Genomic DNA, 18,176 nt, shown 5'->3' on the forward strand with positions numbered 1-18,176 from the left:
TGTCTGTATCACTTCAAAAGACTTTTCATCTACTTTTCCTTGATTTAAGGACCTTGTTTCAAGGAGAAAGTTCAAAGAATTCAAGTTTTGCTTTTGAAATTTGAACAAAAAGGCTCCAAAACCATTTTTCCCTCCATTAACCAAATCCACCAATTCCAATTGTATATTGATTAAAACTTGAAATTGGGAAATAAAATTTTGATAAAACTCGAGGCCAATAGTGGACTACCATGTCACTAAAGTACTGTTCACGCAACATTTTTGAGTTCAAATTTTAGATTTCTTAGTTTCATTTTATTATTTCCTAGTTTCATTTGTTTGCTCGGCACTAATTGACAACCTAGTAATACCCTACTAGCTTGTAAGTTAGTTTTGTGTACGTTCTTCATGGTAACATTGTTTGTTGTGTGCTTTTCTCATTCTTGAGTCGTAGTATCTTTTTTGGTTCAAGTTCGTACATTACTTATTTGAGTCGTTTCAAACAAGAATCTACTCCGACCTCGAGCCACAATTTGGACCAAGTAACCTCATTGGAGTATAAGCGAGTTATCAACACTTGTAAGGCTAATAGAGAGAAAAATCCAAAGTGTGAAAGTGAGGGATTGTGGACTATTTTGAAACACATTGTGGACTATTTTGTGATGAATTGTGGACTGATTTTTGCTAATCTTTAATGTGTTTGTTTTTTTTGTATTTTTTTCTTAGTAGATCTTGATGGGTACAATGACGAATGAAGCTGAAATGCCTAGTTGGGTTAAATCCATCATGGCAAGACTTGATGTCATAGATAGGCGAATAATGGACAGAATGGAAGGAAGATTGGAAGGGACGAAAGGTTTTTTGTGCGAGAAGTTGGATAACTTGATGGAGCTTCCAAGTGTTCCTAATCAAATTCCCGTGAGTGGCTATGCTCCACATGAGCTACAAGGTAATCAAACTAACTTTTGCACTCTAGTGAATGAGGATAATAGCCAACTAAGTGTGAATGATAGTTTGTCTTTAAGTGAGCCGAATGTGCCTTCATTTTGTGATGATAATGTACAACTTGGGATTGTGGATACACTAGTTGATTCACCTAGTGTTGAAGCCATTGTGGAAAGTGGTAGTATATTGTCTTATGGAAGTCATGAAGACCAACTTATGTGTGAAAATAATGATGTTGAACATGTTGGTTGATTGACTAAAGATGACCCTCTAGTTGTTTTTGTTATTGATCATGATAGTATAGAGGGGACATTTGATCATTATTGTAGTAGTATTGGGGTAAGGAAGTGTATTCCCAACCCGTGCCCATGGACACTCTACCCATTTGATTTCGGTGATCATTTAAAGTGTGGTGATGAGGATATCTTTTGGAATGACTTGAATGTGCATGAAATGTATAGCTTTCCTCTCTCAGCTTTCAAGTCTAATTGTTGTTCCAAGAAAAGTCTATGTTTTCAACTTGATAAGCGACGCTTGTTCCTTGTTACTTGTCACACTTATGTGGATAAACTAGTTGATTCTCCCTTGGTAGGGTATTCAGGTTAGAGGGATATTTGGGTATATGTAAAGTTTGAGCCACCTTGGCAAGATGCTATGATTGATTACACTAATCCTAACCCTCATACCTTGAGGAACTTTTGTTTGCTTGTCCTTCCTATTGCTTTGCAAGGTTCGGATTAGAGGACGAATCCTTTCTAAGGAGGGGAGGATGATACGGGTATGATCATGATCGGGGTCCAATGCGTCAAGACTCGAGCTCGGGGGGCTGCCCATCCAAGGAAAAAGATTTGAAGTGTAGAGAACAAGTCCCACAAGCTCCAAAACTGTTCACTGTTCATCCACGTTCATTGTTCATCCGCCCTTTGCAAGGGTTTTTTAGTCATTTGTAATAAGTTAACCTAGGTATAAATAGAACCTCATTAGGTCATTTTGGGGGGATTTTTGGAGAATATATTTTGTAGCCTCTTTGAGAGTTTTTAGCAAGGTGAAATCCTTGGACAAGGTGGAATCCTTGTGTTGATCATTTCTTAGAAACGGAGATTGCTTGGGAATTCTGGTTCCCTTGATGTCACGTAAGAGATAGGTTTAGGTTGTGTGTGATATTAAAGGTCCAAAAGTGGAATAAGTTTTTGGGTTGTTAATATTATACCATCCCTTTGTCTATCTATCTATCTTTACTTTCTTGTAATCGTTTGTCTATATCTAGTGTAATCCGTTTGTGTTCTTGTCTTGTAACTGTGTGTTGTTGTTATTGCATCTTGTTCATCAAGTGTTGTTGTTTTTTTAGTGTGTTTTACTCTTGATATCACTTCCCTTCTTGTTTTTCTTATGAATCCGAGAGAGGTCATTAAAAGGGTTCATAGTTCTTGAACTAATGGACTAATTTTAGTGTTTGTATTGTTGTGTTCTTGGGGAGTTTGGTATCATTTGGTATCAAATAATGGCTTGATCTTGTTCCTACAAGATCAAATCTTGGGCTAGCTCACTTGAAAATTCAAAAAAAAAAAAATTGAAATCTGAAAATTCTAGAAAAAGAATAATCTGTCCATTTTGTGTTCTTGGCCAAAAATTATATTTTTATTGTGTCTTGGCCAAGATTTTTATTTGTCTTTGTTGTCTCTAGGTGTTAGTTTTGTTCCTCACTAACACATTGAGTCTATATCTTGATTTGAGCTTGTATTCTGATGTTGTTATTGTGAACATAAGCATGGCCCATTGTTGTTGAACATTGTTGTGGTAGACATTGTTGTTGAGAAACTTGATTGGCCGTGTATTTGGTTGTTGTTGTTGAAAGGAGTGTTGTTGTTATTCTTGGTGAATGTTTTTGTTCTTGAAGTTCTTCACAACCTTCATCTCTTGTTAAAATCGAAGATACAACACTAAAGAGACTTGGCCGTTTGTTGTTGTGGATTGGAGTGGGTCGTTGGAATTGTTGTTATTCTTGAAGATTGTTGTTATTGTTCTTGGAGTGGTTATTGTTTTTCTTTAAGTTCTTCACCTTCCTTCATATATTGTTAGAACATAAAGTGAATGATAGATCCTAAAAGGTGAAGGAAAGAAGTGTAAGTAATTGTTAGTCTTGAAAGACCCCCAACCACCAAAAGACTTTACATCACTTCTCAACCACTTTTCCGTGAAACAAAGGTCCATGTTTTAAGGAAAAGTACTACAAAGGTCAAGTCTTGAAATTTGAAACTTGAAAAAAAAGCTCCAAGACTTATTCTACCCTCCTTAAAATAAACTCCACCAATCCAAATTAAAATTGGTCTAGACTTGGACTTTGGAAAATAAAAATTGTAGAAACCGCAACCAATACGTGACTGCCACATCAAGTACTATTCATGCATCAAATTTTGGCTCAAATTTAAGATTTCTTAGTTTCCTTTTGTTGTTCCTTAGTTTCAATTTTGTTGGTTCCACTACTAATTGGCAAACTAGTACTCATCTACTAGATTGTTAGTTAGTCTTTGTGTTCGTTCATTCGTGTAAAGCGTTTGTTGTGTGTTTTTCTCTTTTGTGAATTCGTTGTGTCTTGTTGGTTCAAGTCCGTAAATAAATTTTCTTTTGAGTCAACTCAAACAAAAATCTATTCTGAGGAAAGATAGACTCAGCCCTCAATCACTCACGAAGTACAAGCCGGCTTTCAACACTTGTGAAACCAAGTGTGAGGTAAAAATCGAGAGTGAGAGTCTGGTGAGATTTTTTGAGCTAACAAGTTTGTTTGTTTTGTTGTTCATTGTTGTCTTTTCCTTAGGTACCATGGCTGCCACCAATCCCGATGCCATGTTTGACCGCATCACCGACTATATTGAAGAAATAAAATGGCACGTGGAAAGGCTACGCCAATTGCTACCTAAACTTATCCCACAAAATCCAACTTTCCTTGTCCAAACACATTGTGAAGAGAGCTTTTCGAAGGAAGAGGTGGGATACCCTGACCCACACCAAGGTAAAGATGAGATTGAAACATCTTTGGTACGAGATAGTGAACTTATAGAGAGCGAAGCACTTGCTAGTTCCAAATCTGTCCGTGAGATAGATCATGCTTTATTTACGTTTAATATTCTGTTTGAAGATGATATAAACACTCCTAATGAACCTAGTGGTGAAAATGATGGTATATCTTTCCTTGAAGGCTATAGCCGATATGCTAACCCACTATGGTGTGACAACATTTCTCCTAAAGATGGAAATCTTTTCTTGGAAGATGAGAGTACTCTTATGGGCAAGGAATGTGTAGTTTCGGAAATGAGTACTCTTAGTGTGCATGATGATCAATTTACTCTTAAATGTAGTTCACTACTTGAGCATATGAATAGTGTGCTTAAAAATTCTCAAGATAGTGATGATGTCTGTAGAATTGATCTTGATAATGCACATGACTCTTTGAACATCTTGTATGGTAAAAGCATTGCAATTAGTTTTGTTCATAGAAACTATGTGTATAAAAATATTTTTGTGTGTGAATGTAGGAGTGACATTCTAAGGGAAGGAAGGGATAGCCTCGGCTTAGGCCCTTGGCTAATTTTTCCATTTGATCCCGGCACCCTCTTGGAATGTGGAAATCTCTAAAATCCCCACTTAATGCTTCGTCAAGATGATAAGCAATGTTTGGTTGTGGGTTCTAATGAAGGAAGACAATGTTCTTCCTTATCTCTTTTTATGGATGATGACCGCTTCCTTTGTGTCTTTTGTACTAAGCTTTGTATGTTCAACACAAAGGACCCATGGATCTACTCCAAGTTTTCCCCCCCCCCCCCCCCCGACATGAAATGTGATGTGTGTATTTTGCTAACCCTAACCCCTCATATCTTGAGGATGTGTGCTTATTGTCTTCTCTTAATTTTGTGAGGTACGGATTCGAGGTCGAATTCTTTTCAAGAAGGGGAGGATGATACAAGTACGACCACGAGGATGGACGTGAATGAGTGCGTAATAAATCCGTCCAAGGAAGTGCACAAGTGAAGTGTAAAGGAGGGCCTAAACACACCAAAATCAGCCCACTTCTTACACTTGATGGGCACCTCACCCTTGAGGAGTATTATGGACATTTCACACTATTTTTGTAATATCTATAAATAGAACCTTTTAGGGTTTCATTCATTAGACTTTGATAATAATGAATGTTGTATAACATTGAAAGACAAGTCCTCTCTCCTTGAGGCACAAATTCAAAACTTGTAACTAGGGTGATACTAGGGTGGAATTACTAGTGTTGCATTCTTACTTAGAACGTTAGGTGCTAGAGGAGGTTGAGGTCTCTCTTGTGCTCATCGAAGAGAGTAGGTGTTCCTATTATCATTGTATTAAGGGTCTAGGTGCTTGAATACACTTAGGTTCTTAGTACATGAGATAGTGTATGTCACTCTATCTATCCTTTCTATTCTTGCAATCTTGTAATGTTTGTATCTCGTATTGTACCCGTTTGTGTTGTTGTTGTTATTCCCATTGTTAAGTTCATCTTGTTCTTCATTCTCATGTTGTTAATCTAGTTTGTTATTTGCTTAAAATAGGTGTTAATCACCTCATTACATTGTGTTTTTGTTGTAGATCTTGAATCAGAGAAGGGTCACTCAAAGGGTTCTTGGTTCTCTTGAACTTGTGGACTATTTTGAGTGTGTGTTTTGTGTGTTCTTGGTCAATCCCGTATCAGCTCCCTAGCCTTAGCAAGCCTATACAACCTTTTTCCCCGCCTTTCTCCTCTAACCCTGCGTAGAGGCTCTCAAACACTGCTGTCTTAGCAGCTACAACAAATATATTTTTTAAAATAAAATATTTAAAAGAAAAAACACTTACCTCAATCTTCATCCCTTCTCTACCCCCTACCCCCAATATCCACACCTCCACACCCCGCCCACACCCAATTTTTTCTTTAGAAAAAAATATTAGTTTTTTTTAAAAAAATTTCTTTTAATTTTCTTTTCTTTTACCTCAACCCCATCCTAAAATTCCACCCCTCCTACCCCGACCCCTTACCCCACACCCCCTACTCCATACTTCTTCCCCAAAAAATTAAATTTTTATTTTTAAAGAAATAACATTCTTACCCTACTCTCACCCTCACTCCCTACCCACCCACCCAGCTTTCCAACCTCGTCCAAATTTATTTTCTTGAGTTTGGATTTATAAAAGATAATATCAATATGTTAAAATTTATTAAATTAAGCGGGTCAAATTTAACGAGTCAAGACCCAACCTGATTTTTAACCCATTTCAATCTAACTCATTTTAACTCAAAGTAAATTTGGGCGGGTCATGACCCAACCCAATATCCAATTCAACCCATTTAATATCCTCAATCTCAACCCAACCCGTCCATTTAACACCTCTAGCACCAATGTTTTATTCAAATGCTGTTATTTGTTCTGATAAATGACAGATTCATTCATTACATTTCAATATGAATCCTTGTAACTTCTGATTACAATCACAACAGAGAATGCACAATTTCTCAACTTTGAAATTCGAATTGCAGCAAGACAAGCCGGCTTAGTCTCATTCCTTAGCTTTCTTTGGAGACCTCATCACATTGACAACATAACGACCGAAACCAAGAACCACCACAGCAGCCAGGGCCATGTTCATAACTTGCCTAGACACCTTCAACTTTGCAAATAAATCGCTGGCATTTCGTGTTGTGTCATCTTTTGTCGATTCATCCTGTTTAACTTGTGTTTTTTCACTGATATTTGGACTAATAGTCTTTGGTTCTTGTTTGGCATGGGAATTTTCAGCGTTGTCCTGCTTGCTTAAGTCATCTAATTCTGTTTTCTTGTAATCCTGTTCTGGTAATTCACTAGTTGAGGCTGGCAATTCTTTTTCTTTTTTTGTTATGAGTTTTGGATGTTTGACATATAGAATGCCATTTACAAGCCTTGCATTGATTTTACTTTTGTCACAATTTCTTGAAACAGGAATGTCCTTTTGAAAGCTCAAGAATTTATTGACTGGCCTTTGACCACTGATCTTTAGAATTCCTGTTTTGCAAAGTTGAACCTTCACCTCTTCTTTCTTGAAACCTACAGAATTTAGATGTTTGTTATTGGAAAATTTGAAGTTGTCAAAAGCGAAAAGCACAAAAAAGTGTCAAGAGCTGTTGGAGCTTTGAGGGTAAAGCGAAATCAAAATGGGGACTTTAGCGAACAAAAAAATAGAAATGTAATGCAAGAAATGTAAAATTTCCCATTAAAGACTAGAACTCATTGGTAAAAGGTGCACAAGACGAAAACTATTTTTAAAAAAATGGATTTAGAGACGGAAATTTCCTAATTAGACGATGAAATCTGTCGCTGATCTTACTTAGCCCCTATTATAGACATAAATTATCATAAAATTCTGTTAGCTACAAGTAATTTGCGATGAAACTAACTCATAGCTAATTCCAAATTTTTTTTGTGTGTTAGCACCCTATAGTAAAGCATTAGTTAAGGAAGGCAAAGCGCTACAACCTGAATTTAACAAGCTTGAGGGCTTACGGGCTTTATCAGCTGAGCCATTAAAGCTACATTATTCAATTTCTGAAAAGCAACTTTTATTACAATGCACTTTTTCTTTTCCTAATAGCTTGGGCAAATATTTCAACTCTCTAAAATGCTCAATTTTTTTTAAAAGAAAAAGATAACACTTCTTTAGCTTTGGAAAAAAATTTGCGAAACATACTGGAGTCTAAAGCTCTAGGGTTCTAAGAATTTGTTTCTTGTAACATATTAATGAATACGTTGCATTATTTTCATGTTGTTCGCCTAACATATGTATACATATTGTTGTTTCAATAAATCTTGTATATATATATCAAGCAGCATCATTTTCATGTTCGCCTATCGTATATATACATATTGTTGTTTCAAAAAATCTTATTTATATTATCAAACAGTAAAAGTTTTCGACGAAATAGTAATACCGCCGGGGACAAAAAATGAGGAGCTGCATTCACCTGGTAGATTAAGAAGAAGGGTATCATAGTCTTTTCCATGAACCAATTCTGATGACGGCACAAAATCTTCATATATTCTTGAGTGGCTACAACAGCTACATCTATCTTTGTACCCATTTTCCATCTTTTTTTCTTAATTTCTTTTGCAGATTTTGTAATGTTTCCTTTTTAAGAATAGGAGTTTGTAGGATGTTAGAACATATATTTGCAGATATTCGTATTGGGATTCTTCTTTGGGATTCTTCTTTTTTGTTTACTTTCAAATTAAATATTCCTTGCACATAGTTACATGCCATTCTTTATTTATTAACTTTTGCCAAGTATTGTTTGAATGCACTAGAAAAAAACTAAGAAGAATTCTTAAATAGGAAACAAAATATTAGGAAACAAAGTTTGGGGCTCAAATTTTAGGAATTTCCAATTTGAGGAATTAATGGTTTGACACGTATGGGAACATAATCTTGTCCGCCAAGACTTTAGTAGTGGTAAGGCGTGTTTAGAAGCTGGTTAAGAAAGAAAATATTTATGTATAACGCAACTAAAACTAGCGTAACTAATTTCATATATATTTTGGGAGTTAATAACTTAAATGGTCACTCAACTTTGTATTTTTATCCTGCAAAGTCACTTAACTTTGAATTTTACTCAGAAAGTCACTCAACTTTAGATATTTTACTCAGAAAGTCACTCAAGCCATTTTATTACTTTTAAATGGTTCAGTGGACCCTTGTACTATGTCAATTTTGTAATGTAGATACTCCTACTTATATGTTTGTCATCTGAACTTTTGAACCAATTAAAAAGCAACATTTTAAACCCTTTGACCATTGACTGGACCTATGTGGCATTAAAATGACTGACTAGGACAAAGTACGTGTAAGCACGTGCCTAAGGTGCGAGTGGGGGTAATTTTTTTGAACAATTTTATATTAAAATAATTTTAAAGAAATAAAAAAAAGACCCCCCAAAGCTTTTCTAATTTAAATATATTTTTAAAAATTAAAGTCTCCTCCCCTTTCCCCTCCACCCCCGCCCCCAGAAACCACCATTGCAGCCCCCAAAGCTCCCACAATCGTCTCCCCGTCGTCTCCCCATACATTTCTACGAATCAATTTGCAAACCCTAGAACAAATATCCTTGCTCAAATTCTCAACCAACTCAGAAGAACCATACAACTCTTTCAGTTTCTTCACATCGCCATTCATCTCTTCCTTCTCAAATCTCTCAATAACCCGATTAAACGTACCCCTCGACACTCCATACCCTTTACCTCTCATAACATCAGATGTGGAGAAATTACGAAAGGTAGATGGTTGATAAGAGTCCATATGAAATGCACATGAGTGGATAGTTGAAGAAGTGACAGATTGATTTACCTGAAATAGAGGTTGATTGATGAGGTGCCGGAAAACTGAGGAGGAGATAGAGAATGGTGACGGAGAAGAAAAAGAAGTCATTGTTGCTGATTCCGCATTCTTTTTTATTAATAGATTATTTGAAAGAGTTTCGGCTGATTTTTTGGGGGGATTTTGGTAGGGTTTATGGATGAGAGAAGCAGAAAGGAGAAGATCCATTTCTCAATGTCTCTTATAACACTTACAATGATCAATAGCTGCCTCAATTGACCTTCTCTGTAGTTGCACTATTACTTCTCTTAAAAAAAATTCAACTCATAAAATCATTAGAATTCAGTGAAAATAATAATGAAGATGAACCATTAGATAATGAAGAAGAGTCATTAATGTTGGTGAATTATCTGTACGTTTTTCAATATGGCCAAAAGGGGCGCTGGAGATGGAGAATTATCCGATTGATGTGGAATTTTATGTTCATGGTGTGTCAAAAAAAAATTCTTTATAATTGATCTGTAAAAGTTTTTTTGACTGATGAAGAAAATGGTGTGATTGATTTTGACAATTCTTGACATTTTGAGTCCAAATTCACTATTCTTGAATAAAAATACAATCTTTATGTGTTTTGTGTTTATGGATGTCAAAGTTTTCTTCTTCTTTTTTTGATAATTGATCTGTAAAGATTAATTTTTAAAAAATATTTTTTGCCTAATGAAGAAAATGCTATGACTGATTTTTTATAATTCTTGGCATATATTTTATAAATTTTTCTACAATTTATACAAAAATTTTATTTAATTAAATTTAATTTTAATATTTAATTTCTTATGTAGAGTTTTAAAAATGACATAAAATTTAATGTAATACCTAAAAATGACGTGGAAGATGATGTGGCAAACGCGAAAACCTACATGGCAGCTGACGTGGGACGAATGTGTTACACTCACCAAAAAAGTATTTAAAATGTTACTTTTTAATGGGTTCAAGGGTCCAGATGACAAACATGTAAGTAAAAGTGTCACATTACAAAATGGACATAGTACAAGGGTCCATCAAATTATTTTGTCTTATTTTTAAACTAATATTTGCTTATTGTGGAATTTCTTTTAATAACAAAATTTTTAAAAATATAAAATATTCTTTTAATGGCCTTTTTTCCTTTTATCTTCACTCCCCTTTAATTTAGAATTTCTAGCTTCTCCTTCCCACTTTTCCTTATTCCTCTTTTCCTAGTTAGGGATTTCTCCTCCCTCTTATCTCGATTGAAAGCTATATTTCAAATTTTACTTTTGAAGATGAAATCAAGGAGAACAACAAGTGAATCTCAAATAGAAGGCTCGAAGTATCTTATTTTGTTAAAACTTGTGCTTGTATACCCTTTACTCATTAGTTCCATATGTTAATCTTATAAGCAGTATTTTTTGTTATAGGATAATGTTGCTTATTCAATGACATTTGAATGGTATTTATAGACGACTTTTTTATCAAAGACAATTGAAATTCACCTACTTATAATCAAATTGTGAACTTATAGACATTGTCACGGTATGATCTTACTTACTACAAGATGAACTGGTCCTTGGAAGAAAGACAAATATAAATCACCTCTTTGATCATTAGCTTCTATCTTGACTATTATCTGTTGCAAGTCAATCTGATGAGCATAATGAAAGAAAACTACGTGTTGTATGGTCAACTAGCTTTTAAGATTTCATGGACATAACAAAAATTCACGCAGTACATGAGTGACTAGGACTCTACATAGAATGAAAGCTATGTTCATTGAACAAGATCAAAGGCAAGATAAACCTCTGCTTTCAAAGAAAAGGTAGACACTGTAGGCCACGTAAATTAATATATTGGTATCGTAGTTAATAGAATCTCGCGAATCAATCATGAAATATTGTAGGCTCTCAAGAATTTAAATGTAGGTATGAAATGAAATAAAGGGTAGAAGGGTCATTAGATGAATATTTTGTATTTTTCAGAATTTTGTTATTAAAGCAAAAATTCTACAAGCAAAAATTAGTTTAAAAAATAATAAAATGGATTGAGTGACTTTCAGAGTAAAACATCTAAAATTGAGTGACTTTCTGAGTAAAGTTCTAAGTTAAGTGACTTTCTGGGATAAAAGTCCAAAATTAAGTGACCATTTAAGTTATTAACTCTATATTTCGGTAGTATTCCAGTTTCGTTGGTTGTTTTTTTTTTTGGTAAACAGTTTCGTTGTATATATGGTGTTTTGTTATCATTTTAAATCTCACATAAATAAATATGTTTAAGTTATGAGTCATCAATTTTTTTATGTAATAGTTTGGGTGTATTAAATATGAAGGGAAATATTTTTAAATTTTTTTGATCAAATTTGTTTTTGAAAGTAGAATAATATTTTATTCTTATTATATATAAACCACACACAAAAAAATGTAAGAAGTAAGAAACCTCGAAGATTTGTCGATTATAAAAACATAATTTAATTGACGGAACACGCAATCAATATGAGGTTCAATTTCCAGGTGACAAATAGAAGTTTATACATGCATCAAAAGGGAATGGGCACATAGCAACGTCTTTATGATGGTGACCATTAGTGAATTTCTATTTTCTTTTATCCTTCTTCATGAATTTTCTCCGGGGAAAAAAGAAAATTCCTTCAGAGAATTTACTTGTAGCAGGAATCTATTCTATCTTTGGCATGTGAGAAAGAAGTTGGAATAATAATTTTCCATGTGAACTGCATGTCTCCTTTCTACATCCTTTTCTGTTACACTTATATACTCCCTCCGTTTAAAAAAAAATGATTTACTTTGACTTGGCACAAAGTTTAAGAAAATTTTTGAATCTTATGACTTTAAATTAAAGTTGTGTCAAATGTACCAAATATCCTTTAATCTTGTGGTCCTAAATATATCACGTGGAAAGTTAAAATTAAAGTATTGCCGAAAAAGGAAAGAGATCATTCTTTTTTAAACGGACTAAAAAGAAAAGTAAGTAATTCTTTTTTAAACGGAGGGAATATATATATAGGGTTTTGCTAACATACTACATGAAGGTAGTATGTTAGCATCCTCCCCATTTTTTAATTTACCAGAGTATCCTTGCCATATCTTTAAAATAGAAATTATTAGGGATTTTTTGATCTTTCACCTTAATTTTTCAATTTCCCAATTTCCCTCCAAAACCCATCTTCTTCAATCACCCCACCCCCATGCACCCCCACCCATCTTCTACAATAATACAATTATTTATAATTCTACATAATTTTAAAGTTATATTAATCATAAATTAATTAATTTTATTCGACTCTCAACTTATCGTTATAGGTGAATTTTAGGATTTCGAATCTATGAATACGCCTATAAGATTTGCCTCAAAACTAGTAGATTCAGACGAAACAAGTAAAAATGGTTGTAGCTTCGTTTCAACTTACCGCAATCCACTTTACATTATTTGGATTGATGCATAACTATTATTAATTTAGTTTTGTGGAAAATTATAGGAATTAGTTAAAAGTAATTTCTACTATTAATGATCAAACACTAATAATTCAAAGGAAGTATTATTATTTGAGTGATATTTAAATAAAATGACAAATAAAAAATACATGAAGATTCATTTAGTGATGTGGTTGGATGAACATTTGTTTGTTTGTATATTACACGTATCACATGACTCATAATATTATTTCCTCCATCTCAAATTATATGTCGTGTTGTTATTTTATACATCACATAAAAAATTATTAATTAACAGAAAATTTAAACTAAGAATAACTGGTAAAGTATTACTATCGTGACTAGAAAGTCATAGATTTAAGTCGTAGAAACAGTCTCTTGCATAAATGTAGTAAGATTGCGTATAATTTTTAATTGAAAGATTTTGTGTGTAGAGTGGGAGGAAGGGGGTAATTGAAGAAGATGGGTGGGAGGTTGGGGGGATTGAAGAAGATTGGTTTTGGAGGGAAATTGAAAAATTAAGGTGAAAAAGGACAAAAAGTCCACACTCATCAATAAAGTGATTATTTTAAACTAAGGGCATTTTAGTAAACAAAAATGGGGTCATTGCTAACTTACTACCTTTATGTAGTATGTTAGCAAGACCCATATATATATATCCCATAATTCGATGGGATGAGAATGGTGTAATTGGCACTTTTGCAAACAAACAAATTAAGCAAGTAAAGACTGGATCGCTTCAATGATATTCCAGGAACATTTACAAGCAAAGTATAAACTTATAGTGTTAGATTTAATTCAAAAAAGGGTCCAAAACATAGCCTTTAACGCCCTCCTGGCTAACAGGCCTTTCAAATGGACCTCAAGCATGAGCCTTGAATCAAAATCTATTACTACAGGTTTATGAATTGCGACCTTAATATCATTAGATAATTTGGTTCCTATTTGAACATCTTATGCCATACCGTACTAGTAGCTTAGTTTGTTACAGTTCAACGCTAAGTATTTAGCCTATCATTAGGCTAAGAACAAGTAAAGAAATTAAAATTTAAGTTACAAAATATTAAATTATACCTTGCTACGGTTGAATGTGCTTAGAATCGAAAGCTTTTATCTTAAATCAAGATATATATTACAAGAGAGTGGAGAAAGAGAGTAGTGAACAGAGTGGGGGTCTAAAAAACTGCCTCTAAAAATGAAAATGAGCTCCTTATATAATGAATGCTCCAAAAAAAAGACAAAATAATAAATGGTCTTTACTATTCACAACTGACCTCTACTATTCATAAATAACCTTTACTTTTTCAGAAAGTTAATTCCCTTTACTATTTGCTTTTCAAAAGTTTTTTGCTATCATAGTTGTCACCCCAATAATTCCACTGGTGGGGTTCTGTGATAATTTATTTTTCCCCTTTTCTTTTGAGGATTCGGAAGATTCTTCCAGTGTATCCTTGAACTTCTTCAAGTATTCATCAAGATCTAATTCTTCATCGCTCTAGATGCTTTGGGATTCCCCAGCTAAGCAATTTCCTTCATTCTCCGTGGTATGACCTACGGATGATATGGACATGTCTGAAGGACATCCTTGATCAAGATTCCTCATTAATTCTCGTTTGAAATCTTCCATGTATGAAGCCAATATTTCACCTTTGTACATTGTTCCTTTCTTCATTTGAAGTTTTCGAGCAATGTTTTTGAATGGACTATGCTCTTCCTTCTCATGAGGCGAAGTCATCTCCCTTTGCTGTTTGTATTGAGTAACAGTTGATTTTATTAATTTAATCAATTAATGTCCATGGATATTTTTATTTGCCATCTGCTGGTTTAATTTACTCCAAAATTTAGTATATTAAATCCGCATTAAACGTAATAAACTATCAACATTTGATTTTATCTCTATGGACCATTTCAAGATCCAAGGAATAGAGAATTCAATGAAGAAATACATTGTTGATATTCCTTCAAAATATATATTTTCTTTCTGCATTTTTTAAAGTATAGGTGATACTTCTACCCAGTTCTTATACAGATTTTAAAATGGTTCAGAAAAATTTGTTGCTGGGGTACCATGCAAAATCCACCATTGGACAAACCAATTTGGTATGCTCTATATGTAAACATTTTCACAAACTTTCACAAATCATGAGTGAGATCTCTCAGGATTCTCACATAATAAAATTTTATCAAAGCTTTCTATATAATCTCAGTAATTGTATTTAACAGTAATTTTTTGCTATTCTGAATGTATGTATTCTTTCTCTTTAAGGGTACTCAAGCCCCATTCTTCAGGAGAAAAGATATTTTTGATTATAATTTTTAAAAAAATATAATCTTTAGGAATATTTGCATTTGCATAAAAGTGTTGTATTTTTGTAGATACTGTTTGAGACAGTATTGTCTCATAATATGTACGGTACTTATATGTAGCCGTAGTATAAAATGTATTATCTAAATATTTTTGCATCAGCTGCCATGGACTTTCTCTCCATCAGAGGTCATGATTTTCCAGAAGAAGTATAACCTCTTTTTTTTTATTTTTCTCATATAGTTCTGTATTTTCATTATCATCTCTAAGGATACTGGAATAAGAAGGAACCTCATCTTTCTCTTGTATTTTGGATTTTGATTTCATGAAATCCAAAAAGTCTTGGTACATTTGTTGATCCGTATTCAGATCAGATGAACTCAAGCTTACAATAGTTGAGGCTATATGCCTTTGATTGCCAATTTGAGCGAGGACATTTTCTCTGCCTTTTTTTGAGTTCATTTTACCTCTTCCTCATCCTCTATAAGAGGAACTGGATCCCTGGGATGCTATCCTAAATTGGAGTAAAGAAAACATTAAGTTATATACTCACGAGTCAGAAAATCGGGTAGACTATTCTCTGAACCCTTTATATATTGAATTTCAAAGTCAAATGGAGTCAATAAGGCTTTCCATCTTGCAAACATCTTCTTAGAAACATCGTGCTTACAGTCTTTATTAAAGATAAATTTAGTAGCTTGACAATCAGTTCATATAACAAACTTTTGATTATAAAGATCGCCTTGAAATTTTAGAACACATTTAACTATAGCAAGGATTTCCTTAGCTACAGTTGCATAATTTTTCTGGCTGGCATTTCATTTTTCAGAATAAAATTGAATAATGTAAGCCTACTTATCTTGTTGTGAATATTGCTTCAAAACTCCACCATAGCCAATATCAGACACATCCGTCTCAATATTTTTTTTTTCAATTGAGATTTGCTAGTGTCAAACATGGTAGGTTATTAGCCTTTACCTTGATATTTTTTACTGTGAGAGTATGACTCTCTATCCATGCATTTGGACTTTTCTTCAGTCTATCATACAAGATAGCTGTGTCTTTTGTTAAATCCTTTATAAAAGGAGATATATAATTCAGGCTTCCCAGAAATCCCTGCAATTGAGTTTTGTTTGTTATAACATCTGGGAATTTAGAAGCAAATTCAATACTTCTTCTTATAGGGATTATTTTCCCTTGGTCAATATTATGACCTTAAAATCTCACCTTTGTTTGGAAAAGTAGCATTTTTGGCTTCGATATAACCAAGCTATTTTGTATAATGATCTTTTTGAAAAGATCCAAATACTTAAAATGTGTCTCTATGCTTTTTGAGAACACCAAGATATCATCAATATAGACAATTATAAAATTGGTATGTGGCATAAATATCTCGTTCATGATTTTTTGAAATTCTGAAGGAGCATTTTTTAATCCAAATGACATGACATTTCATTCAAATTGTCCCATTGGAACATTAAAAGCAGTTTTATACTTATCTGTTTTCAAAATCTGGATCTGCCAATAACCTGATTTCAAATCAAATTTAGAAAATAATAGAGCATCATATAATCTGTCTAATAAATTCTTTTTATTAGGAATTGACTACCAGATCCATTTGAGGACTTTGTTGAGAGGTTTATAATTTATAACCAACCTCGAAACTCCTCTTTACTGTTCAGCATGTTTATTAACATAAAAGTCCGTGCATGACATGAAGATTTTGAAGGTCGTATAAGACCTTTATCCAAAAGAGAATCAATTTCTTTTTTTACATAATTCAATGTATTCAAAATTCATTTGGCAAAGTCTTGCCTTAGTAGGGATATTATCCTCTTGAAAACTTTCTTCATATGGAAGGCTAACCACATGCCTTTTTCTTTGCCAAAAAGCATTTGGGTGATTTCCGCATATTTCTATTGAAAAGTGACTCTTCAATAAATCTATTTTTTCAATTAGTTTTGGATTTTGAAGAGTTTGATTAATAGTCAAACTGTAAATTTTGTTTTTCGAAAACTCCATTTGTTTATTTTTTGAAAGTATTTTTTCTTTGATAATATTTATATATTTGGTATAAGGCAGTTCACACCATTCAAACTTAATTTTCTTGTTTTCAAAAGAGTCAATTACACCATTCTCATTCCATCGAATTATGGGATATATATGCACAAACCATGATTTTTCCAAAATAATTTTATCACTGATATCTTTTACTAGAACAAAAGTTTCTAGCATGCATAATTTATCTTGAAAAACATATGCCTTAGGGATTTTGTATTCTACCCCATCTTATGCCCACTAGCGTTTCTTACTACATGAGTGGTTTTCATAAAATATTTCGAAGGTATCAGACCTTCTCGGATGCAATTACAGCCTGCCCCACTGTCAATGAGAGTTGTGAACTCCTTTTTATAATTATAATCAATTAAAAGAGTTACCTTTGCATAAAAATGTTGTTGAGTAATTGCCTCCAAAGTCTGGAGAAAGTCTTTCTTAGGCAAAGAAAGAGTAAGGATTACCACAGTAGGTGTTACAGGGGGATTTTCTAGGGAAGCAACCCTTTTATCTAAAGTCAAATTGTGACTCTTAATAAAGGATATTTCCTTTTTGAGATTATCAATCTCATTCTTAAGGTCTTGGGTTGTTGCAGGGATACCAACAATCTTTTGTCTTTCTTTTAGAAGTTTATGAACTTCTGTCATAGTATAAGGTTCCTTTTGGGAGGGGATACAAGGAATTACCCCCTCTTTGGAAGAATAACTAGTAGATGGTTGGTTATCCTCCAATTTTAAGTTTTTTAGCATCTCAATTAGAGTTGCTAATTTATTTTCTTTCAAGACATTTATTTTCATATCTTGAAATTGAGAGTAGATGTTATAAAAAACATCTTTTTCTTCCTTGTTATTACAAGGTTGTCCCTATTGATAGGAAAAACATTCATCTTCTGAGGACATATAATCCTCATTATAAAGGACACATAAATCTTCATCTGTGGACGAATACCTTCCCTCATTATCACTATGGTCCGGACTAGAATTTTTTGGAGAGAAATTAAGCAATATCTTGGATAAAGAGTCTTTAACTTCCTCATCTAGGGTAAGACTCTTGATCTTTACCTTTACTCTGCAATCTTTTGTAAAGTGGCC

The 18,176-nt window shown here is 33.5% G+C and overlaps 1 protein-coding gene across 1 annotated transcript; it reads right to left on the reverse strand.

The window, feature by feature from the left end:
• Positions 1–6,303: 6,303 nt before the first annotated feature.
• Positions 6,304–8,145, reverse strand: LOC124890244 (inactive protein RESTRICTED TEV MOVEMENT 2-like). Its single transcript, XM_047402068.1, has 2 exons — positions 7,919–8,145; positions 6,304–7,004 (listed from the first exon to the last, which is right to left on the reverse strand). The coding sequence occupies exons 1-2, from the start codon at positions 8,040–8,042 to the stop codon at positions 6,481–6,483; spliced, it is 648 nt and encodes a 215-aa protein (XP_047258024.1). The 5' UTR covers positions 8,043–8,145; the 3' UTR covers positions 6,304–6,480.
• Positions 8,146–18,176: the final 10,031 nt, after the last annotated feature.

The sequence above is a fragment of the Capsicum annuum genome, unplaced genomic scaffold (genome assembly GCF_002878395.1).
Source record: "Capsicum annuum cultivar UCD-10X-F1 unplaced genomic scaffold, UCD10Xv1.1 ctg1489, whole genome shotgun sequence".
In the NCBI taxonomy this organism is placed as follows: domain Eukaryota; kingdom Viridiplantae; phylum Streptophyta; class Magnoliopsida; order Solanales; family Solanaceae; genus Capsicum; species Capsicum annuum.